The sequence below is a fragment of the Antedon mediterranea genome, chromosome 5 (genome assembly GCF_964355755.1).
Source record: "Antedon mediterranea chromosome 5, ecAntMedi1.1, whole genome shotgun sequence".
Taxonomy (NCBI): Eukaryota; Metazoa; Echinodermata; class Crinoidea; order Comatulida; family Antedonidae; genus Antedon; species Antedon mediterranea.
This window is the reverse complement of record NC_092674.1, coordinates 31,411,642-31,435,767: the sequence shown is the minus strand read 5'-3', so window position 1 is coordinate 31,435,767 and position 24,126 is coordinate 31,411,642. Positions and strand designations below refer to the sequence as shown.

At 33.0% G+C, this 24,126-nt stretch overlaps 1 protein-coding gene across 4 annotated transcripts in view; it reads left to right on the top strand.

Annotated features, from left to right (window-relative positions):
- Positions 1-24,126, top strand: part of LOC140050499 (neurobeachin-like) — a 111,460-nt gene that overhangs the window by 22,399 nt on the left and 64,935 nt on the right. The window contains exons 13-37 of one of the 4 annotated variants that reach the window (XM_072095719.1): positions 11-163; positions 264-432; positions 803-945; positions 1,304-1,401; positions 1,549-1,641; positions 2,253-2,361; positions 2,506-2,587; positions 2,948-3,071; positions 3,323-3,515; positions 3,792-4,133; positions 4,451-4,653; positions 5,103-5,256; positions 5,571-5,751; positions 6,263-6,411; positions 8,855-8,887; positions 8,988-9,056; positions 10,629-10,736; positions 10,933-11,632; positions 11,886-12,413; positions 12,608-12,958; positions 13,142-13,377; positions 13,477-13,646; positions 13,747-13,868; positions 14,128-14,274; positions 14,651-14,787. In XM_072095719.1, coding sequence (XP_071951820.1) covers positions 11-163; positions 264-432; positions 803-945; positions 1,304-1,401; positions 1,549-1,641; positions 2,253-2,361; positions 2,506-2,587; positions 2,948-3,071; positions 3,323-3,515; positions 3,792-4,133; positions 4,451-4,653; positions 5,103-5,256; positions 5,571-5,751; positions 6,263-6,411; positions 8,855-8,887; positions 8,988-9,056; positions 10,629-10,736; positions 10,933-11,632; positions 11,886-12,413; positions 12,608-12,958; positions 13,142-13,377; positions 13,477-13,646; positions 13,747-13,868; positions 14,128-14,274; positions 14,651-14,787 — 4,794 coding nt within the window. The remainder of the gene's footprint in view (positions 1-10; positions 164-263; positions 433-802; positions 946-1,303; positions 1,402-1,548; positions 1,642-2,252; positions 2,362-2,505; positions 2,588-2,947; positions 3,072-3,322; positions 3,516-3,791; positions 4,134-4,450; positions 4,654-5,102; positions 5,257-5,570; positions 5,752-6,262; positions 6,412-8,854; positions 8,888-8,987; positions 9,057-10,628; positions 10,737-10,932; positions 11,633-11,885; positions 12,414-12,607; positions 12,959-13,141; positions 13,378-13,476; positions 13,647-13,746; positions 13,869-14,127; positions 14,275-14,650; positions 14,788-24,126) is intronic. The other 3 variants (XM_072095720.1, XM_072095721.1, XM_072095722.1) reach the window with 3 other exon arrangements.

Genomic DNA, 24,126 nt, shown 5'->3' with positions numbered 1-24,126 from the left:
TTTATTACAGGCCTCGAATGCACATTTCACAAATGATGTTTTGGAATTATTTATTGACCTTGCAAAGTATTTCAACACCTTACCCACGGGCAATGCACTGCTCCGAAACATAGTGGACCACATACTGTTTAACCCAAACCTGTGGATTTTTACCCCCGCTAAGGTAAGCTTGTTGTCCAGTAAGTTTAATCATTGTCTAAGTTACCCATACCAATTCATACTTATATTTTATATTTACGTCTTGTTAATTCTTTTTTCTTTAGGTTCAGATATCACTGTACACATTCCTAGCAACTGAGTTTGTGAACCAGACAGTGATATACACCAGTATCCGTCGTGTTTCTACTGTTCTTCAGCTAATGCACACACTTAAGTACTATTACTGGGTTATCAACCCAGAGGCACGTAGTGGTATTACTCCTAAAGCAGTTGGTAAATATATATTTGTTTTCCTGGTACTTTCCTGGACTATGTAAATTTAGTAATAAATCATTTATGACAGAAACAGCATTGTATTTAGTATTCAACAATAACAATTAAATGAGATATACTATAACAATGAAGCCAACACATATTTGTGGTATTCATTCATTCATATAGATAATATGGCTACTCAGTCATACACACTTGTTTATTGATTGATTGACTTTATTTTCAAAATTCTCATTAAAACAATACAAAAATACGGAAACAAATACAACTTCGACAACAGAGAAAATCAGGATAACCCTTTACACCAAAGCAAATTTATTCACTCAACCACAGCCATTTCCATGATGATAAAATTAATTTGCTTATTTAGATGGTACACGACCAAATTTGGAAGACATGAAGACAATCCGTGGACTATTGGTACAGATTGCAAAGCAGCTGATTCTGAGGGAGAAGTCGGCCAATGATGATGAGCTGCAGAGTGTTTTGAACTTTCTCAGTACAGTACATGAAGTGAGTTTAATTTTCTTTTTTCTAGAGACACCATCACTTCAAATGGGGTGACTGCAGTATATATATTTAACACTGAGTTTGTGACTAAAGGTCTGTCTACACTATAAAACTAGTTTGACAAAAAAAGTGTGTGTGCCCAAAAATATCGTAGTAGCGATATTCCCAAATATGGTAGTGATATAATATCATCACATTTTTTTGTCACATAAATTTTGATATTGTAGACAGAGCTTTAGTCACAAAGTTAGATAAATAACAAAGTCTGAATGAATGTAGAATAGGTGGTGTGACAGCATTTAATGGTCTAGTTTACCACACTTGATCTTACCATTGTTTACTTAAATTGCAATTTTTCTAGGATGAGAATATCCGAGACATCCTGCAGCTCTTGTTGTCACTCATGGTGGAGAATAACACAAGTATGGCATCAGCATTTGACAAGAAAAATGGAATCAAGTGAGGACACACTCAGTTATTAACTTTGAATATATTATTACATTTATTGCAATACACGTTTAAAAATGAAAATACAGATATGGTGAGAGGGAAAAAATGAACAATTGTTGAAATGCTTCTATGAATGTATTTTTCTTTGTTTAACAGAGTTGTGTTCAAGTTGATGGCTTCTGAGGATGAGCAGATTAGAGCAATGTCTCTTAAAGTACTAGCACTATTCCTCAGTAGAACTCTTCTTAAGTAAGTATTTAAGCCATAGACCATCATCACAAATGGTCTTTTTCTACATACATCAATCTGCATACCTTATAGATAGAGGGCCCCTGAATACCTTATAGATAGAGGGCCCCTGAATACCTTATAGATAGAGGGCCCCTGAATACCTTATAGATAGAGGGCCCCTGAATACCTTATAGATAGAGGGCCCCTGAATACCTTATAGATAGAGGGCCCCTGCATACCTTATAGATAGAGGGCCCCTGAATACCTTATAGATAGAGGGCCCCTGAATACCTTATAGATAGAGGGCCCCTGAATACCTTATAGATAGAGGGCCCCTGCATACCTTATAGATAGAGGGCCCCTGAATACCTTATAGATAGAGGGCCCCTGAATACCTTATAGATAGAGGGCCCCTGAATACCTTATAGATAGAGGGCCCCTGCATACCTTATAGATAGAGGGCCCCTGAATATCAACTGTCAATAATTTGTCCATCTGGAAGGTTTACGCTCTATAAATAAAGTTGAAATAAAAAAATTAAATAAATGTTTTACCATTGTAGAAATTTTATTTAATACATTTCTGCAGAAAAGTAGATACTTAATTGTCATTGCTTTTGTTCTCATCAGACATAAATTGGATCTTCTTCATGGCCATAACCTGTACTCTCTCATTGGTGAAAGGTTAATGCTGAGTACTTCAGATTTAACACTTACAATGTATAATGGTCTGTTTGAGGTGAGTAACAGTATATAATAAAGTGGGTACTTAAACCCTAAGTGTGGGTAACAGGGTTAAATGTTAAAATGGCTACTGATTTAAACTTAGCAAAGATTAACTGATTGTCTCATAATTCATTTCTGGAAAATGTTTTTGTTTTAGCTTTTGACTGAGAGAGTGTCCATACAAGTACAAACATCCAGGCATACAGAACCAGATAAAACTTACAGGATAATGAACCCAGGTGAGGACTAGACATATACAGTAGGCATTCTATACAAACTTCAGTGTACTAAGGGATAATAGTTCACAATGTTAACCAATATATTTTTCGTGTCGTAATATTTATTCAACCAAGAAAAAAAGTATAGTAGTACATTTTAACATAACATATTTTTTTTTCCTTTTTAGTTAGAATCTGGTTTAGAAGTTAAACAACTTTCTCAATCAATCCTCTCACAAAATAAAATATTAGAAATAATTGAATAAAAAAACACAGTTAATACCCATTACTTTACTGAAACCAGATAACTTGTTTCCACATTTTAAAGTTTTTCACTCACTTGTTGGCTAGTATTTACATGAATATTTTATATATTTTCAGGTATGTTCCAAATCATTGCTAGATTGCTGCGTCAATCAACTCCAAGTGCATCTGTACAACATGTCAAGAGACTGTTCCTGTCTGACATGATCTTGCTATTTAACCATAGTAGAGAAAACAGAAGGTATTATATATATATTCTTTTAATTAAAGTGCTTTTATCTCAACCTTAACCTTATCTACCAGCCCATTCAGTCTTATTTACCCAGGTAAATTGATTTATGGGCACTAATTTTGATGGGTAGGAACCAGCTTAAATGGTTAAATAAGAATGAATGTGATAAACTTAATTCTAGGACACAAAACTTAAGTCCATTCATGTTATTATAAATTCTGGATGTCTGACTAAAATTATTTAATTTTCTTTTTCGGCAGAACACTCTTGCAATGCTCTGTTTGGCAAGATTGGATGATAAGTCTCTCATACATCTACCCAAAGACGGATGAAGAGAAGAAAATAAGTGAGATGGTCTACTCACTCCTACGTATGCTGCTACACCACGCCCTCAAGTATGAATGGGGCGGTTGGCGTGTCTGGGTCGATACTCTTTCAATTATTCATTCAAAGGTGGGTTTTTTCGAATTTAATTTTTAGAAATTCTCAAAAATGCACTCCTGCTACAATCGACAATACCGGAATCTCTGAAAACCAGAAAGTCTCCCAATATCAGACTTTTCTTGCGGTCCAAAAGGTCCCAAATTCATTGTTACCATTAGAAACACATTTTGAATACCAGACTTTCCGAAAAACCAGACATTTTAGGTCAGCCCAAAGGTGTCCAGTATTGGGAGAGTTGACTGTAATAATAATATGCATGTTCTAATCAATTTACTTGTGTTTCAGGTATCGTATGAGAACCATAAAATTGAGTTGATAAAGGCGTTTGAACGATACCAGAGGCAAGGAGAAAACAGCCCAGGTGGTGCTATGTCAGTTTCTGCTGTCATGGATGACACTTCTAACCTTCGTCCACCTGAACCCTACAGTCTCCTATCAGCCATGACAGGTGGAGATGGCACTGACATCAACGTCTCAGAAGAGTATGCTGGTAGTGATGCTGGAGCTGATGTTACAGGAAATGAGGTGAATTCTGGGGGAGATGCAATTCAGGATGGAGAAGATGGTAAAGCAGCTGAAGGAAAGGATGAAGCAGAAACTGAAAATACAGAACAAACTACAGTAAAAGTAATACAGTTAATTTCAATTGTACTTTGCTATATTGTACTATTTATACAAATCATAACAAAACGGAAATGGTATTTACACTAATGATTTAATGAATGGATTTATATTTAGATTATTACTACTGTTATCCTTACAAAAACTTGTATATATTTTCCTTAAGGCTTACCTATATATATTTTCCTTAAGGCTTACCTATATATATTTTCCTTAAGGCTTACCTATATATATTTTCCTTAAGGCTTACCTATATATATTTTCCTTAAGGCTTACCTATATATATTTTTACCTATATATATTTTTTTCTTAAATCTTGATAGCAAGAGACATCTGAGCAAGTAAATCACGTTGGTGAGGTCACACAACAAGGTCAAGTTAACTCAGCCCAACCAGGCCAGTACTTTAGTCCAGGGCCACATAGAGCACCTTATAGAATACCAGAGTTTAAATGGTCCATGATGCATCAAAGAATGATGTCTGACCTTTTGTTTGCTATTGAAACTGATATACAAGTTTGGAGAAGGTAAGGTCGCATATCATATATTAAGTGCTAAGCATAAAGGCATAATGGCTGTGTAACAAAGTATACCTTTGTCTGTGTCCATACAATGTTACTTCTGGCAAAAGATATGCACAAAGGTTCTTTTTTTTATTCCATTCATAATGGTTGTGTAAAACGTATCTACCTGAGATGCATAAAAGTTCTAGCTTTTTTATGCTAACTGATAGGAGAGCATTGACATAATATTGATAGTCTTGTCAACAACAACCAGTAGTTCATTTTAGGTGTCAAAATTGGGTCCAAGATGACCCCCTGGATCTCTCCTTGGCCATGCAACAATGTATCAACTATGAGAATACATTGGTAGAATATTTTATGCTGATTTCTTGTTGAGATTTATGTAGTTTAGTTCAGAGTGCTTGAATGTATGATTCATGGTTTTTGTTAACACCTTTTTAATCTCATTACAGCCACAATAGTAAGACAGTCATAGATTTAGTCAACTCTGCTGAGAATATAATCTTTGTCCAGAATGTTACTCAACTCATCTCACAGATCTCTGACAATCTGATATATGCCTGCGGTGGAATCCTACCCCTTCTTTCAACAGCCACATCCAGATCTGTAAGTTTAGTTTGTTTACATTTTCTCCTTTTAATACACTGCAAACTACAGCTATAATATGTGTAGTTCATTGATTGTAAAACAGCTATACTATTGGCATATGTTCAAGGCTCTCTTTGGTCATGTTCTGGTAGTAAATACGTTTTCTAGGATGACTTTAAAATAGAGGTCTGGTATACAAATGTGTCTTGTGTGCACTAAAGGAATCTTTTCGAAAGAGTAGATTAATTTCACCCCTTGTCGTTTATTGCTATCAACACTACCAGTCTAAAAACTTTGTTATGGAAAGTTTGATCTAAATTTGACTTTTATAGAATGAGACTGATGTGATTGAGCCAACACAAGACCTTCCTTTAGATGTTGGTATCACGTTCCTGAACAGGATCATCAACCTTGTTGATGTACTGGTGTTTGCCAGCAGCCAAAACTTTGGGGAGCTAGAAACTGAGAAAAACATGAATAAAGGTGGTATCTTAAGGCAATGCTTAAGGCTGTGTAAGTTTGTTTGTTGGTTGTTTTTCTAATGTTTAATACTGAATCTGGTCAATTTGAATTTACTAGTTGGCCGTCATTGACAGATACATTTCCTCTGGTTTCGATAGTATATTGATATGTAGTTCTTTGATAGTAAACCAGTAATGTAAACTTACGTTGCAAGACAGTTTCGTCTAGCTGTACTTCTTCAGTTGCTATGCGTTATGACGCCGATTGGTCTCCTTTCCAGCCACTGGATGTTTTTGGTGTGTAGCCTAGGGGGACCAGTCGTCGTCAGGAGCTAATCATAAATATGTGATAGTTGGTGCGCGCCAACTATCACATATTTATGATCAGCTCCTGACGAAACTGGCTTGCAAACGTAAGTGTACATTACTGGTTTTGCTATCAAAGATCTACATATCCAGTTAGTATCAGTTGACTTCACTGCTAATGTACTACGTTTATACCATGCTATACACCATGACACTAAAGCTGTATGTATAATGATTTATTTTGTATGTATCTACAGCCTGCTATTGTGCAATCAGGAATGTTTTAGAGTGTAGGTTTAGACAAAGCCCAGCATCAGCTGGTGCAAGTATACGCAGTGGACAACTAGAGGAAAGCCCAGGACAACGATTGCAAAGTGTTATAAATGCTACACATCCATCACCTAAGGTAAGTTATACTTGTTGCATACAGCTTGCACATTGATAGCTTGTTGATAGAGAGATGGCATGTGGATGGAGAAATGAGATGGAGAGGGAATGGAGGATCTTTTCAAGACTTTTTTCGTGGTTAGTTGTTGACTTTTATAATGAAATAGAGCCTTGTGTGTAGAGATATGTAGGTGTCCAATCGGTAGATTATGAATGTTTGAGTAGTGGCATATAATGAATGGATAATAATAGAGTGGACCTGTCCAAATTGAGATAAAGGGATTGCAAGAGTACATGTAGATGGAGAGTTGTTTTTTGCTTGATGCAGTCATTGTATGTACTTTGCTGTGGCTTGTTATTCATTTGCAGTTTATAACATTTCTTGAATTAATTAATTGTTGTTGTATGTGTTATTTGTGTTTTGAGGCTAATTCTCAAGTGATTGGCGGATGTTTTCTAAGGCGGACTGTGTGTTAGTGATTGTGATTGGCTGATGTTTCCTGAGGGCTGTGTGTTAGTGATTGTGATTGGCTGATGTTTCCTAAGGGCTGTGTGTTAGTAATTGTGATTGGCTGATGTTTCATAAGGACTGTGTGTTAGTGATTTTGATTGGCTGATGTTTCATAAGGACTGTGTGTTAGTGATTGTGATTGGTTGCTGAAAAAGTGTGAATGATTATGTTTGCATGTTCAGGTAGTCTTTTGTTAACTGAATGAACTAACATTTTAAAACTAACATTAAGCTTCTTGCCATGTACTTTAAATTTCTGTTTTAAATCAGGTTTCTGCTGTTTTATCTCATTGTTTGCCATCTTACAAGTTTCATATTGCCATTGATGTAAATCAATGTTTAGATCATTGTGTTCATGTAAAATATTTTTGATTAGGAAAATCTTTAATTTGCATGTTATAAATGTGATGTTCTGTCGTTTTAAATTTATTTATTTTAGTTTAAATTAATGATGTTGCATTTATGTTAAGAATTAGTGCTATTAATCATCGCAAATGTAGCATTAATTTATATTTAGGATTAGTTCTTACTATTCCATCGCTTATGTGTGTAATGTTTTTATTTCATCCTTTTCATAAAAGATGCTTTTGCTAGAGAGTGTTCTTCCTGCTAATTGTAAACATTATAATGCATCAAATTGTACAATTACTTGGTTGACCATAATCTAATAGAATAGGTATTTAAACATTGCATACTTACATAATTAGAAAGAAACTAATTAATTAAGTAAATAAATCAGAGAGCTAAATTTAATGCAACAAAAATAACATAAGACTATACTGATATTTATATTTACCTATTAACAATTATAATGAAATGTCATTTATTTTGTACAACAAGAACAAGGAAAATTTGGAAGACGTTTTGATCCACTACAAACATCTACCATCGGTAAACTAACAGTATAAACACACACTAAGATCACACTAATTACACTGCTGTTCACGCTGTCTGATTATTATACAAAAGAAACCTATTATATTTTTTATGGTGAAATATTATAAGACTCCTAACATTTTTAGTGGAACAACATTAAAGGAATATACAGTATGTACTCCTAAAAAATTGTTTTATTCCATACCAAACAAAGCATCAGTTTTGCTTATTTGAAAATTGACATATATATATGCAGGGTATATAATAATAATGAGACAATGTGAACACAACCATTTTATACAATAGAGACATAGTCACATGACCACATGCTAGGGAATGCGCATGTAAGCAACTGGGTGATTGCACATTTAGACATGCCTGCTCTACTAATGTTTGTAGGCATGAGGATTCGTTTTTTGTTTTTTTATTTATTTTTGATAAATTAATTATTTCTCAAAACAACTTTGAATGGAGAAGCATATAGCTATAGTAAAGAATGCTGTGGTTTCCACTGTTTGCTTTTATCTAAATGTTATAACTTATTTTTATATAGAGTTTTATTAACTCTTTCATCATTGAATTAATACAAGTGAATCTATTAAAATGCTTATATTTTCTGAAAATTTATTTTAAATTGATAAAAAAAAAAGAATTTAAATATTTGTGTCTTTGTCCTGCTATTGTATTTATGCTTATTGAGATGTGGAACAAATTAAGTTCTTTCAAATGGGTTTGAAGAGTTGCTTAACTATGTCAGTTTGATCAATTGAATGTAAAAAATAGATTATCCAACATTTATTAGATGTTCCTTAATACTGTACTGTGTATTCTATTAATATGAAACATTTAATTCACAAAAGTCAGGAAAAGAAAATCTGAAATGTCTTTCAATTAAAAAAAATATTTCAAGTTAAGTGAACAGCTTAATAATTGAATGTTAAGGTACTCTTTAACCCAAGCTATGAACAATCACATATGTATTTTCTAATTCTGGTGATGTTTTGGCTTTTGTTTATTTGTTTCTGGATTTTTTTTTCTTTGTTTTCGCTTCTCTCATCCGTTGTTTTCCTGTGTAGTTATTCGGCATGAAGAAAACTTCAACTGTAAAGGTATATCATATTTTTTTCACTTTTTCTTGCACTTCTGATCATAAAAACTGTTGTTAATATGTGTAATCACGTTAAGCTAATCATTTCTCTTTCCCTATAGCATCACAGAACTACACGTTTCCATCATTTGAATATCAAAGCGTCTTCAATTGACGCGAGAGCTAGCCCTGTAAGTGATATTTCTACAATGCATGTTGTACTTCCGGACATGTGTTTCCAAATATTTGGATTAGTAGCACCGCACAATTAAAGGCTGTCACATGGTACCCAAGTTCACCAATCACGTTTCGTGAATACATGACATCATTTCTAAATCTGTGCTAAAGCATTTTCTTGGAAAAATTTAATTTAACCTTCATTCATTTCAAACAATTCCTACTTCCTTTATCTAACTTGAAAACTAACATCACAGTTTATTTGGAAATGTTTTTACAACAAAATGTTGGCCTACCAATTTATAAACTATTTTTGAGATAATAATTTTTTTTAGATGAAATTATGTTAAAATAACATGACTAACATGACTACACCGCACATTAGCTACTCTCTCTTTGTTTTGTTTTCTTCAACCATATTTCTATTGATTTAAGGTTTGGTTATCCTTGATTATTTGTCTACTACTTTCCAAAACCAATTAGAATAATGTTGAGTTATATTTATTAATGAGTTACTTTTCTATTTGTTATGTTTTATTCCTTTAGTGTATACTGTACATAAATTCATTCCTGTTTCTAACTATCCTTTCATATAAAAGTCACCGTTTGTTTAACTTTCTCGAAGTTTGTTATCACTTCTCTTCAACAGAGTTTTATACCAGTTACAGTTGATATTGTTACACAATGGTTACTATAAATGATATATTGATTGAAAGGCACTATATGATTTGTGGGTTTTATTCATTTGATGCAACAATCCATGGTTTATATATTGTAGTATTATTTTATAGTCGGTAAAGAATCAGAAATTTAAATTCTATGCAAATATACAATATTCATTATTTGTAGCATGTAAATTTACCAGGACTGGTATACTCCCACCTTGCAGTAAGCCCAAATTATACAAATAAACATCCCTGCATGTGTTTCACCTACTATCTCGGTATAAGTCCATGCTAAGTTTTTAGTTCAAATAGGTGAACACATGAAGTGGTAGGTAAATCTAACTGTTGAGAAGTTTTTATACATTACCAACTAGTTTTTTCATCCAAGAACATTTTCATAAAGTTTAAACTAATTTGACAAAAAAAGTGTGATGTTCCCAAATATGGTTGTGATATGCCTTAATATCGTAGTGCTATGACATCATGTCCATATATGGGCACATCACATTTTTTTTGTCACATAAAGTTTGATAGTGTAGACAGAGATTTAGTAATGAATGTATAATGTAATGTATTGTTAAGATATTAGGTTCATGTACTAACACTGTATCACAATTTTGTTCTTTCCAGTATGTTTTCTTTCATGAATAACCTTTAGTTTAATTCATTTTCTGTTTCATTAAGTAAATTTATATTTCAGTTACTATGATTTACTCAGACCTCTCCTGCTGGAGACTCTAGAAAACCAAAATATTTGACTGCTTTTTTTATCAATTAAACCAAAAATATTTTGTTATTTGCAAGAACCTGTAGTATTGATCTCTGACTGTAAATTGAAATACTTTGACATCATCCATTCATTGTTAAATACATGGTTTTGTTGATTTGTTTACAATTTTATAATTGTTCAATTTTGCACAGAACATAGTGGATAATCTTACTGGCCCAATGTCACCTGTACGTGAAATTGAACGATTGTTACAAGATATGGATATTCATAGGTTAAGGGCAGTTGTCTACAGAGATGTTGTAAGTACAGACAGTTTGAATATAAAAATCAAATTTGTTCAATATATAAAAATGTGTACATGGAAAAATTGTTTTCCTCGACAGAAATGGTAAAACAAACAAAACATTCACAACCATCATACATGATGATAAGTCTTTATAAAGATACAATGCATTAATTAAAAGTATTTAATTTTCGTAAACTTTTTTACTTCAGGAGGAAAGCAAGCAAGCCCAATTCTTGTCTCTTTCCATCGTATACTTTATCTCAGTACTAATGGTGGCACGTTACCGTGACATCATTGAGAAGGAATCTGGAGGTAGACGCCATAGAAGCACATCTGGGTCTGTTGTTAGTCAGGATTCATTACCCAAGAATGAACCAAAGTCACCTGTAGTGAAGCAGGAATCAGTGGCAGAAGGAAAGAAGGAATCAATGGCAGAAGTAAAGAAGGAACCAGTGGCAGAAGTAAAGAAGGAACCAGTGGCAGAAGTAAAGAAGGAACCAGTGGCAGAAGTAAAGCAGGAACCAGTGGCAGAAGTGCAGAAGGAACCAGTGGCAGAAATTCATAATCCAGTAGCAGAAGTTAAGGAATCAGTGACAGAAGTTCAGAATCCAGTAGCAGAAGTTAAGGAATCAGTGACAGAAGTTCAGTATCCAGTAGCAGAAGTTAATGAATCAGTGGCAGAAGTTAAGGAATATGAAGGAGATGTAAAGGAACCAATAGCAGAAGAGAAAAAGCCAGTAACAGATGGAAAAGAAACAGAAAAAGGATCAAATGAAGCAGTACTAAAAGAAACCGAACCAGTAACTTCTGTAGTAGATTCTGTGAATAAAGAAGCTGAAACAGTTGAGGAAAATGCTGATGCAAGTGATGTGAAGATTGAAGTAGAAGACGAAAAGAAAACTACAGATGGTAATTTATAATTTTTATTTCAATTCTTTATTTCAACATACACCATCCATAATACATTTACATGGAGGATGCATATTTTAAGATCTGTGCTACACAGATCTTAAGCTAATAATGCACTCTTGAGGCAAATAATAAATATATATTTAATAATAAAAAGGAAATACAACTTAATACAAAATTTTTTTAATAGATGAGGGAAATCTATGAGAATGAGAAATATACATATATATCTATTATTTTGCCTTTTTTGTAGCAATTATAAATGAAAATGCAACAAATGAAGATGCATCAGCCGTTGATCAAAAAGAAACCAGTGCTATTGAAGAATCTAGTAAACAGACAGATGGCAATGAAGTGGAGGCAGTGTCTGAAGAAACTGATGTAGATTTGGAGAAACAAACAGAAGCTGTGAAAGAAGAAAATGATGTTTCTAAAGTAGAGAGTGAGGTTTCAGATGTCAACAAAGAATCTGGTAGTGTTGAAGCTGATAAACAGCCGACTGAAAATGGAAATGAAACAAAACCAATAGAGGATGTCAAAGAGGAAGAAACTAACAGCCAGACACCTGCAGATGAGACGGTTGGTACACCAGAAAGCCAAGTAGTAGAACTAGTTGAAAATTCTGTTGTGGACTCAAAAGAGAATGCAGTGGGTGAGGCTCCATCCAATGGAGATTCTAAACAAGAGGATGGAAGTCCTCAAACTAATGGTGTGGCAGAAGATGTCCCTGACAAGTCTGCTCCTAGTGCCTCTATCTCATCTATAGTTGTTCAATCAGATGGTAAGATATAGAGTTTATTCCATAAGTAAATCAGTTTATTCTGTGCACTAGCCATTGGGTGGAATGTATATTGAGTTGGGATTGAAATTCAATGTGACAATACTATTTGTGTCACTTCCAACCTTGATCACCTTTTAACCTAAAGATTTTGAGTATAAAGTGTCAATTTACAAAATTATTTAAATATTTACTAGATAAGTCAGCCAGTCAGACTTGGCCGTGGACAGGTAGTTCAAAGGAAGGTGATGGAAAAGATGTAGCGACAAATGACCAGATGCATCCGGAAGGTGCCGCCATCCAACCAGTACCGTTCCCTGTACCGTCACCACATGCCCTGATAAACTCCAACCAAGATTCTACCTCTGTGATCAATGGTGCTTCTAACCATGAAGGTAACAACATGTACAGTGGCATGGGAGTTGAAGAGAAGCTCACCAGATCACTGGAGACATCGGCACCTCTTTTACGAGAGATCTTTGTGGACTTTGCTCCCTTTCTTTCCAAAACCTTGCTTGGAAGCCATGGACAGGAACTGCTTATTGAAGGTATGGTTCATATAATTTTTTTTTTTTACTTTTTCAAAACTTAACTCAGATAAGATAAATAACACTTAAACAGAAACAATTTGATTTGATTTGATTTTTGTACAGTCAGTAAATATTATCTTTTAAATCATCAGGGAGGAATAGAAAGTAATATTTTAAATCTTGTTTTACTTTTGATTCTAGGCTTGATCAGTATGAAGTCTTCAAAGTCGGTCATAGAACTAGTCATGATGTTGTGCTCCCAAGAATGGCAGAACTCCATCCAGAAGCATGCTGGCCTAGCGTTTATTGAACTGATCAACGAGGGCAGAATGTACTCGCATTCAACTCGGGATCATCTATTACGAGTCGCCAACGAAGCAGAGTTTATTTTAAGTCGCCATCGTGCAGAAGATGTCCAAAAACATGCTGAGTTTGAAGTTAGTATTTTTTTTTTGTATACTATCATTTTATTTGATCAAACTACACACTCCCAGTCTATATTACTGTAATACTAATATTGAATATATCTTTTACAGTCAATGTGTGCCCAGAATAGCCTTGATCGTAAAGATGAAGAAAACATGTGTGATCACCTGATTACTGCTGCTAGGAGACGCGACTACATCTACGCAAATCAGGCATTGCAAAAGGCACTTGATATGCTGAGGACCAAACACGGAGCATGGGGAAATCCAGGAGAAGAAAGGTAATATTTACAAATGCAATCTCTAAAAATTGATCACAAATAGATTGTGCAAACTTTGTATTTTTTATATCAAAATGTCCACAATTTTATTTTTTATTAGACCGATAGAATTTTATAAATTGGATATGTGGGAAGATAACTCTCGACGTCATCGCCGTCTGATACGCAATCCCCATGGATCGCATCACGAGGAAGCAGCGTTGAGGGCAGCAATCGAACACTGTAAGTCTTGAAGCTCTGTCTACGCTATCAAAGTAATTTTACAAAAAAAGTGTGATGTGCCTAAATATTGTAGTTACATACTCAAATATGGTACTAATATAACATCATCATGTCCATATTTATGACCACATCACATTTTTTGTCAAATAAAGATTAATAGTGTATACAGAGCTTTAGTTATATTATATCAAAGGTAAAGTGGTTTTGATTGTATATCCCAGATTTGAAAGCTTCAATACAAACGTTTCTTGTTTTTTAGCTCAACCTGATGATATTGTAGAGAAGGCTAAGCAAGCACTGCATGCTCAACTTGCAGCTAAGCGACCAAACTTACAACAGAAAGATGGAGAGGAAGAGGCTCTAAACCCAGAGGATAAAGATTTGGATGTTGAGAGTGAACTTGAAGGTAAGCAAGGGCAGGTGGATCCAGCATTGTGTATAAAAGGGGAGGTGGCCTATTTCGACACTAGGCTGGGTGCCTGGTTTGTGTATTTTATATTATCAAGTGAAATACAAGGACCTGGTACTCCCCACTCTAAATCTGCCTCTTGAATGGGCAATTGACAATATATTAGTTTTATAGTTGTAGAATGCATGTAATAATTGTGATGCTTGTTATTCATTTATTTTTGATAGTCCATCCATATATAAATATACACAAACATTTTCACCAAGAAAGGAACAATGTTTATGTATTACAGTTTTCTGTTGATGTAATTTAGTTTGTGTTGAAGGTAATTGTTTTGTTAAGTTTAATGGTTTTTTTGTTTTTTTTTTAAAAGGAGCAATTGTGTACAGTACAAAATGTTCTCTTGTTGCTCCATGTGTGGTTGTCAGGGGAACACTATCTATCACGTCGTCAGAAGTATACTTTGAAGTTGACGAAGAGGAGGATCAGTTCAAGGAGATTGATTCTAAAGTAAGTTTATCAAATTATTTCTAATTTGTACTCAAATGTTCATCAATTTACAAATACAGTACAATCCTCCTTTGGGACAACCTTAATTAGGCACCCCTTGTTAGGCACCCCTTGTTAGGCACCCCTTGTTAGGCACCCCTTGTTAGGTGCAGAAGAAGGTGTCCTCTTAATAGGAATTCTACTGTTTGTGTTAAAGTAATGAAAGCTGTTAACTAATGAGAGAATCATATGAGAAGCATTTGACGTGAAAACTGGAGAAACAGAGACTAGGAAACTAGAGGGCAGCAGATTTTGATATGGGTAGCGTTTACTGATATTGAAACAGTAAACAAAATACAAGACAATCCTACAATGTTAAAACTATGAAGGACAATTTAAATTGCACAAAAAAAAATTTATAAGCTGTTTCCTAAAAAGGTCTAAATTATAATATAATGTGTTTTTATTGAATACAACATTAGTATTAAATCAAAAATGTTTACTCTTAAGGAACAAATCTGATGCACTTGTCACAAAAATTTACTGCAACAAAAATATCATTTAAATTGTATGGTTTGAGATAATTGGAACAATGTGTTGAACTTAAACAAACAGACATAAGATTTAATCGGTGTTCATAAGACCGCATAGTTCGCAGTATTTGTCTGTATCAAGGATGTTGTTCTGGGCAATATTTAAGTGACTAATACTCGACACAGAGCATTGACATTTTATATCTGTTGTTTTTCTGTACAATTTTAAGTTGTATTTTAGATTATGTTACAATAACCAGAAGGTTAATTAACACTACATACAAATTAACAAAGAAAAACATATATTAATTTAAACGACCATTTTGACTTTTTCTGAGGAAAAAAACAGTTTTAATCTAAATTGATTAGGAGAATTATAACAGGAATAACAAAAAACATAATCAATTTTGGGTTTGTGTACCTAAAACCTTGAACTGTGGTTAATTATATTGGGTGGTTACGATAACGTGAACGACTTGTTGCAATTGGCGTAGATAATAGCAGCTGTTGTTGTTGACAAAATTATGACTGAGGACTAGGAGAATTTTCTCGGTTCCACTAGGTCTCCCGCAACATTGCTAAAGAATTTTTAATTTATGATAGCTCGCAACGAGGAAAAGGAGAAATAAAAATATTGCTAGCTAAAGAATCAGTTCTTTCAGTTATGATTTAGTCTGATGTTTAAATGTCCCAAATCATGAGTGAGTTATTATTGCGGTAAAAAGTTCAATGATGACTAAATTATCCTCGTTCATTGCTCTTAGTGTGCGGATATATAAATGTAAAAATAACTATTGAGTTGATAATATAATGAAACACTGACACTCAACAATGACGTAAAAGTTACTGACCACTCTCTTTAAATAGTAACTTTATTCATTTTGGAAATAAAGTCCATAAAATACAAACAAAGCATGTATATCTAACACATATCTCTGAGAGGTGCAGAGTAATTTAATATACTTATACCCATATTACACTATCTAACAGATACAAGCATCCTCAATATTTTATAAATAATAAATATTTTTAGTTTTGGATAGAGAATTTATTATTTTGATCATAAAGGTCTTTTAATTTATCAAAATTTATGGTTATATGAATTTGATTAAACTATTTTGGTTACTCTTGTTGGTGAGTATTCTAATATGCTGCTTTACTACGTATGTTTCCTTGGACTGCTCATGCCCTGCAATTAAAACATATCCTTGGATTGTGTAATAAACTGTGAACTCTGTCACCACTCATGACTGAGTTTTGTGATTAAAATTGAATAGAACGTGTCAATGAATAAACTTAACGTTCCCACGCATAATTTAATAACAGATCTCCCTTTTCAAGTTTCAATTCAGGATCTATTTAGGACTAAATAAGAACGTTACTCTCCTGACCAAGAAGCATATATAACTGTTTACTATGTACAGTTATCAGCCCAGAATATAATAAGGTTAATAGTAACACTATTCTCCTTATGGCGAAATATGCATTAATATTAAATAAGCCAATTTCTCATTTATAGTTTCAACCTAGAATTTAATAACAACGCTACTTTTCAATCTAAATAAGTTTCTGATTTATCACCCAGCAGCTTGCGTTGATTTTTTTTTCAAAGCTCGTCGTTTCATATTCGCATTCGTCGAAGGGTTGGCGAAAGATTTACATGTTGTTTCACATAGTTCTCTCATTGGTACGCATTGTCTTGTAATTTGTGGTTGGTGAAATTTCAAGAATAATATGTTTGATCCCTAACGATTTATTACGTTAACGAAAAAACATTTTTGTAATAGTCAAATGCAGATGTCACAAATTATTGATATATGTGTTATGCATCAAAGTGTTACTATATAATAATGTTTGTGCCATGTGTTATGTTTGTAATGCGTGTTAGCAACATTTTGCATGTAGTTGAAACCGTATATTTCTAAAATATAACATTAATGTGTTTCTGATTGCGCTTTTGATTTAATTATTTATACAATGTGTCCTTTAAACTAAACAGGGTATCCTTGGATAATGTAATCATAAATTAATTATACTATTATTTACCATAAATTTATTTCATATAAACATTTTTAGAATGAATAGTTATTATTAAAATTTAGTTATTACAGTAAGCTTAGATTTGTTGTAGGACTGTAAAGGGCAGGTAAATAGTGTATTTGATATACATTATTTTACTGTTTGGTAGGACTGTAGCTTGTAGTGGTTTTAAGACCTTTTCTTTCCATTATTAAGTATGTACCTTAGTATAGATTCTAATTAAACACAATGATCCTAAAAGCACAGGTAAATAGTGTATCTGATATACATTATTTTACTGTTTGGTAGGACTGTAGCTTGTAGTGGTTTTAAGACCTTTTCTTTCCATTATTAAGTATATACCTTAGTATAGATTCTAATTAAACACAATGATCCTAAAAGCACAGGTAAATAGTGTATTTGATATACATTATTTTACTGTTTGGTAGGGCTGTAGCTTGTAGTGGTTTTAAGACCTTTTCTTTCCATTATTAAGTATATACCTTAGTATAGATTCTAATTAAACACAATGATCCTAAAAGCACAGGTAAATAGTGTATTTGATATACATTATTTTACTGTTTGGTAGGACTGTAGCTTGTAGTGGTTTTAAGACCTTTTCTTTCCATTATTAAGTATATACCTTAGTATAGATTCTAATTAAACACAATGATCCTAAAAGCACCTAGTAAATAGTGTATTTGATATACATTATTTTACTGTTTGGTAGGACTGTAGCTTGTAGTGGTTTTAGACTTTGACTTTCTTAAAGTTATTAAGTTCAATTCTGGATCTTTAGTTGTTTTACTAGGAATTTATTATCTAAAAGCCACATCACTCCTCCTCAAACTTCATAACAAGACTCAGTTTAGAAGGAATATTTACAAAAAAAACTTTGTTTGGTGGCTAAAAAAATAAAATAAAAAAAAGATCAATTTATCAAAAATAGAAAGAAATGCTGTGGAACCAAATAACTCAGCAGCCTTGTTTGTACAAGCTTGTGATTTACTCTTGATGTTCTTTTGAATCTTTACTTTGTTTCTCATTTTAGTGATATAGATGTCTTTTTTAACCCTCATTTGTATCCTATTGTTTACATATCTTGTTCAACTGCTGTACAAATGACTTCCATGATGGCATGTATACTTAAAGGGACTTGCTTGGTAATTACAATGGTCCTAAGTACAATTTGGTCATTATGATAGGACAGTAGTAAGTCTATACTTATCTATCAGTTGCTTTCCTTATAGAATCATAACTTAGATTTATAGGAAAAATACCCACAACTGAATTTATATAATACATTTTGTGTCAAAACTTTTTTTATTTTTCTAATCTGTTGTGTCTAAAACAAATTTACTACTGTATAAACCAATTTAGTTAGTTAATAAACTTAAGTTAGAAACTAAAAATGATGTCTGTTCGATGTAAAGTCTTATTTAGTTTAAGCACTGTCCCATTAATACATTGAATAGAGACATTATGTGGTGTTATTAATGTCTCAAGTTCATGACTTGAGGTATAATATTCTACATACTTATTGATCATTACATGTTTAATTACATTAATAACATACATGATTTGTAAGCTGTGAAGTATGATAGAATAGCCATTATCTTCATGCTAGCACTATACAAGATACTTTATTGGTCTCGCTTTAGGCATGCGAGACATATTTTAGTTGATACTTGTCTAACTTTAGTCTAACAAAAATACTTGTGGTTGTCAGAGACAATCTTGTTTGTTAGTGAGTTATATTTTGATGATTGTCAAATCAAACAAAGAAATCCTGTTTCTTTTTATTAATGATGAATATTGAATAGGCTGGCACTATTTTAACTTACAGGTGGACCAATTTTAATGTGGTAAATTATTATTTTTTTTTTTTAAACTAGTTTTACTTTTTATACATAATGTATTTATATATTTTTATCAAATTTTGTAAAATACTACTTTTCAGCCTTTTGGCTGCCGTTGTATTTTGATGTCTTTTTATGAATAAATATACCTAAATGAAAAAAAAAATTAAAACTCTCTTAAAAATGGTATATGTCTAATATTTTACATTTTATACTACGGTATATCTAATGTTAAATTTAAAAGAACTTTTTTTAACTATAGACAAGTAATTTAATATTAAGTGATATATATATAGTTATTATTATACTTACCAAACATTAAGTTAGTGGTAGTAATTCCTTGAATAAACCTAATTAAATTGCCAAACAGTCTAACAACATAGAGAAAACATATGAATTAATCTTCTTCTTTGAATTATATGAACCGCAAGTGGCCCATAGAAATCATTCAGCATTGACCATTTCATCTTTACTTCATTAATCTAATTACATTGCGGTAATTCTGAATTCTTACGAGACAGCAATAGAGGTAAAGCAGTGCGTAGGTTTCACCCGCTATAAAATGCTGTGGTAAATATGTAGGCAGAAAGCCCCCCCTGATAGACTGAAACTCTTGGTGCCCACCATCAGCGGGGGAATTTGCATCCTCCCTTGCCCATTTAACAACCCTGTCAAACCATTTAACTAAAATCATTGCCTAGATTATGAGAAAGTTCAAGCTTAGAAGAAAAGTGCAAGCAATATTTTTATGTTATGTTAGTGGCGTCTTACAGGCACCAATAACAAATTTATTTATTGCCACTTTTATAGAATTCATTAAAGTAAAACCTTGGATTTTAGATTTTATTGTAACTCTTGAGTCTAGGGAATATGTTTAAATTGTATTTGTAACATGATGCATGTTCAATTGTATCAATGTTTTTAATACAGTTTATTTTTAATTTAATTCTGCATTTTGAAATCTGAATTAATATAGTATAGAATAATTTATAGAACTGATATAGTTATACATTATTGATTATTAATATAGCATTATTTGAAGTAGTGTTGTCATTTTTTTTTGCAAGAAAAGTTGCTTACAAAGGCTTAATAGTATTAGGTAGGTCTGCAACCATAATAGCATTTTAGGTAGTTCTACTAAACATATTAGTATTTGGTCTAATTAAGTGAAATAAACAATAATAATTACAAGGAAATTAACATTAATTTAGATATAATATATTTTTGGTAGTTAAATTGACATTTATTCAAAACAAATAACATTAAAAGATGTTAAATAAAAATTCATTACAACATCCAAGGATACCCATACCACCACCTATGTAGTTGGTACCCATACAACCACTTATGTAATTAGTACCCATGATACCACCACCCTTTCCCCTTTTTCCCCAGCCACAGGTAAGTTTACATGTACAGGTGTTTTTCTCTGTAAAAAGAGAAAACGAAGTAAGAAGAACAGAAAGAAGGAAAGTGGGTAATAGTAAAAGAAAAAAAATCTCGCTTTATTTTTTTCGGAAAACAACTGCGGAAAACTCGCGTGCGTGATTTATAGAGTTACGAAATTCAATGTTGATTTTAATATCGTCGTTTAAACGTTTAGTATTCGAAGTCACTGAAAAATACAACATTTTTTTAAAATTGATTGAATATTTTACCAGATTAATTAATAGAATTGTTGTAAGATCAAGTTTATGCATGTGTGTTGATATTATTCGTAAAGGGATTTTATCGAAACATGGGCAAATTGTCTAGGTATGTATCACTAAAACGAAATAGCGCCATCTATTTTTAAACCTTATCAATTATTGGTAGACTTACTGGGGTTGTTTATGCATACTTTTAAATGTATATTAATTATTTGTGTATTATTACATATGTCAATGTTAAATAACAAAAAAATATAGAAAAGATTTTAGATTTATGAATTTATACTTTTCAATAGCCGATCCCAAGTTTGAATTTGAAATGCGCATACTGTATTACTATACAGTATACGGTACACTACAGTACTACGATATTAGATATCGTATGTTATGTATCTAGATACAATGTTACTATCTGTACCATACAGATTTAGTGAAACCTCGTCATGTTGCTGTTGCCAGTGACAATTCATTCATTGTCAAACTGTTGATATTGAAATACATTATTTCATGTTAGGTATTCATTATAGTACGGTAACTATCCTTATAAAAATTAAAGTATTATCCTATAAGGCTTTATAATGTATGTTCCCTATAACATTTCAATGTTAATTGGTTACTTTTTATTATTTTAACCCCAAACGTGATAGTTAATAGATTTGTACATTTTGGCGCGTGAGTTCACCGTCTGCAACTGTTTGCCAGACGCGTTCAGTTTGTTTCTTATACTATATAGTCTATATCTGACAAAAAATTACATTATTCACGTTTCAACTACGGATGATATATGGATTTAATTTCTAAATTATGAGCTAATAACGTGTGTATGTAACACGATACTTTTGTGTATTTTCACACCAGTGGCTTTCGTCGGAGATATCTTCATTACAAAGATTAAAGTATATACAAACCAGGTAATTACACGCCCTTACGTACATATAAGGTATTCATTTCGTACGAAGGATGAGTCGCTTTACGTCGTTTTACCAAAAATCAGGCCATGCTTCATTTACTCATATTAATAGAAAATGATCGATGTACAAATGTCCAAAGCAGACTATGAATACATTTATACTGTTGTAGCTGTAGGGGATGTTGGTGATTAGCCGTGCTCTCTACGTATTACCATTAACGCCCGCCAGTACGCTCACTCTAACCATTACACGAATCCAGTATTATTGGACAATGATCGATGATCTAACGATTCCTGTAGTCGATATTGTAGCTTTAATTTGCCCCTGGTGCTGCAAGGCTTGCTAAAAAATAACGCAGTTTTCGCAGTTAATTTGCTTTTTAATATCTAGCCAGCCTTGGAACACCTACTCGTTTTTTAAATACAAATCGTTTATTTAAAAATAAATTTAGATAGGTCTTATTTTTCCAAAAAGTAAGAAATGTGTATTGTTCCCTTAGTGTTGTCGTGAAAACTAGTTCATAGAGATTATACATCTTTTTATACCGTTAATGAGACCACTTTGTACAGTTGGTAGCATAAGTTAGCAGATTAAAAATCAAAAGTCGTTCCAGTATGAAATCAATAGGATGGCAAATAGTGTATTTCTGTTTTGGATGATCTGTAGCTTGGTGGCATGATTTATGCTCACTTGCGTTCCAATCTCATGGTTCGGGGTTCAATCAATTCAGGTCCAACATAAGCATCATTAATGTGACTAAGTTTATGGCGGAAAGCTTTTAAGCATGGTATAGTTTACCTTCCGTGTTATTTTCTGTAACTAAGTAAAACATGATGGTTACTTTTTGATAAACTGACCAGCAGATATTCCATTATTAATTTAATCTCAAAGCTAACTACATGATTGTTTTTTCTATTGAAGTATAAGGTATCCTCTGTTTACTTAAACAATCAGTATTTTCAAGTAGGCTTACATCACGTTTTCAAGTATCTCACACAAGTAGCGAAATTCAAGGTAAAAGTCGGGTGGCCTAGCCTTGATGTACGAGAATTGGGCTAAAGAAACTATACGGGACGAAACGTGCTAGATGCCGCCGAGGGCCAAACCACCGAACAACGCCACTAAGTCGGCTTTAATTGGTTACATGTTGCATTATACAGTTATCATGTTCATTGGTGACCAACTTTAGTGCCCCTGCCGGAAAAAAATCACTTTGTTAATTTTCTGCCGTTCTTGTAAATCGTGGAGTTTTGTTAATTTTATAGTAAATTGATATGATACTGTTAGTCAAAATAGGTCAATTAATTTGTATTAAAGGTGCGATGAAACGTCATATTTAGGTTTTCCCTCATGCATGTAAATGGGCAAGGAGAGTACTTATTTATGCCCTTGTTTTGTGGGTATAATATGCGCAATGTTAGGCGAGCACATATTCTTCAATAGGTCATTTACTTCTCAGTAAACAGTCATACTATGTTGGTACCACGTTGTCCAGTGCTATATACGTGAACAGCTGTGTGTTTTATACTGTGACTACATTCAATCATCATACACCACAGTTGATTTTGTTCATATCCAACAGTCCCTGTACCACTCACTTGCACTTTCTTATTCTCATTGATCCGTATACTTTTAAATTAAAACCAGAAGGGGAAAAACCGTTCATTGCCTGGAAACCGTACGCGCTGAATGCATTGATAGACGGTCGATGACGTGTGCACGTAAGCCAAACGTCGTTGTGGAACCTATGGTGGTGGATCTTGAACATAATGTCCCAATCGAAAGCCAAAATTGTGAATCTTTGCAAAACAAAAACAAGCACGTACTTTAGGCCTAACATTGTCGAAAAATAAGAGTAAAATAAGAATTGTGACTTCAATGTTCTGAATAAAACTTTAACATTAGAATATAAAAACAACATTACCATACAATTGAAACTTGATTTTATTGATTTCGAAAAATCAACAAAATAAATGTTTTTGGAACGATTAAACAAATTAGCGTAGAATAAATTTTGACCGTTTTCAGGGCAAGAAAAAAGTCGGTTGACAAGTTAGCTTAGCCAGATAATGCTATGGATGATGAGATAAAGTGCCTTCCCTTCGCGCTACTTAACCAAACCATTTAGCCGTAGATTCTATTCGACTCTAAAAACAACTATAATCTTGAGAGTAATTCTACAGTTACAGCCGATACCCAGGAGGCAAAGACAGGTCTAATTCGAATGACCCTCTGTAAAACATGCTTTTACATCACAACTTTTATTAGCTACTCTCACAATGTTTTTATATTTACAATAAGCAAATGGAGAGTATTTTGTTGTGAAATTCGTAACAAAAGATCTAGTTTGGCCAATAGACAGTCTGTCGCGATTTTAGATGCTCAAATT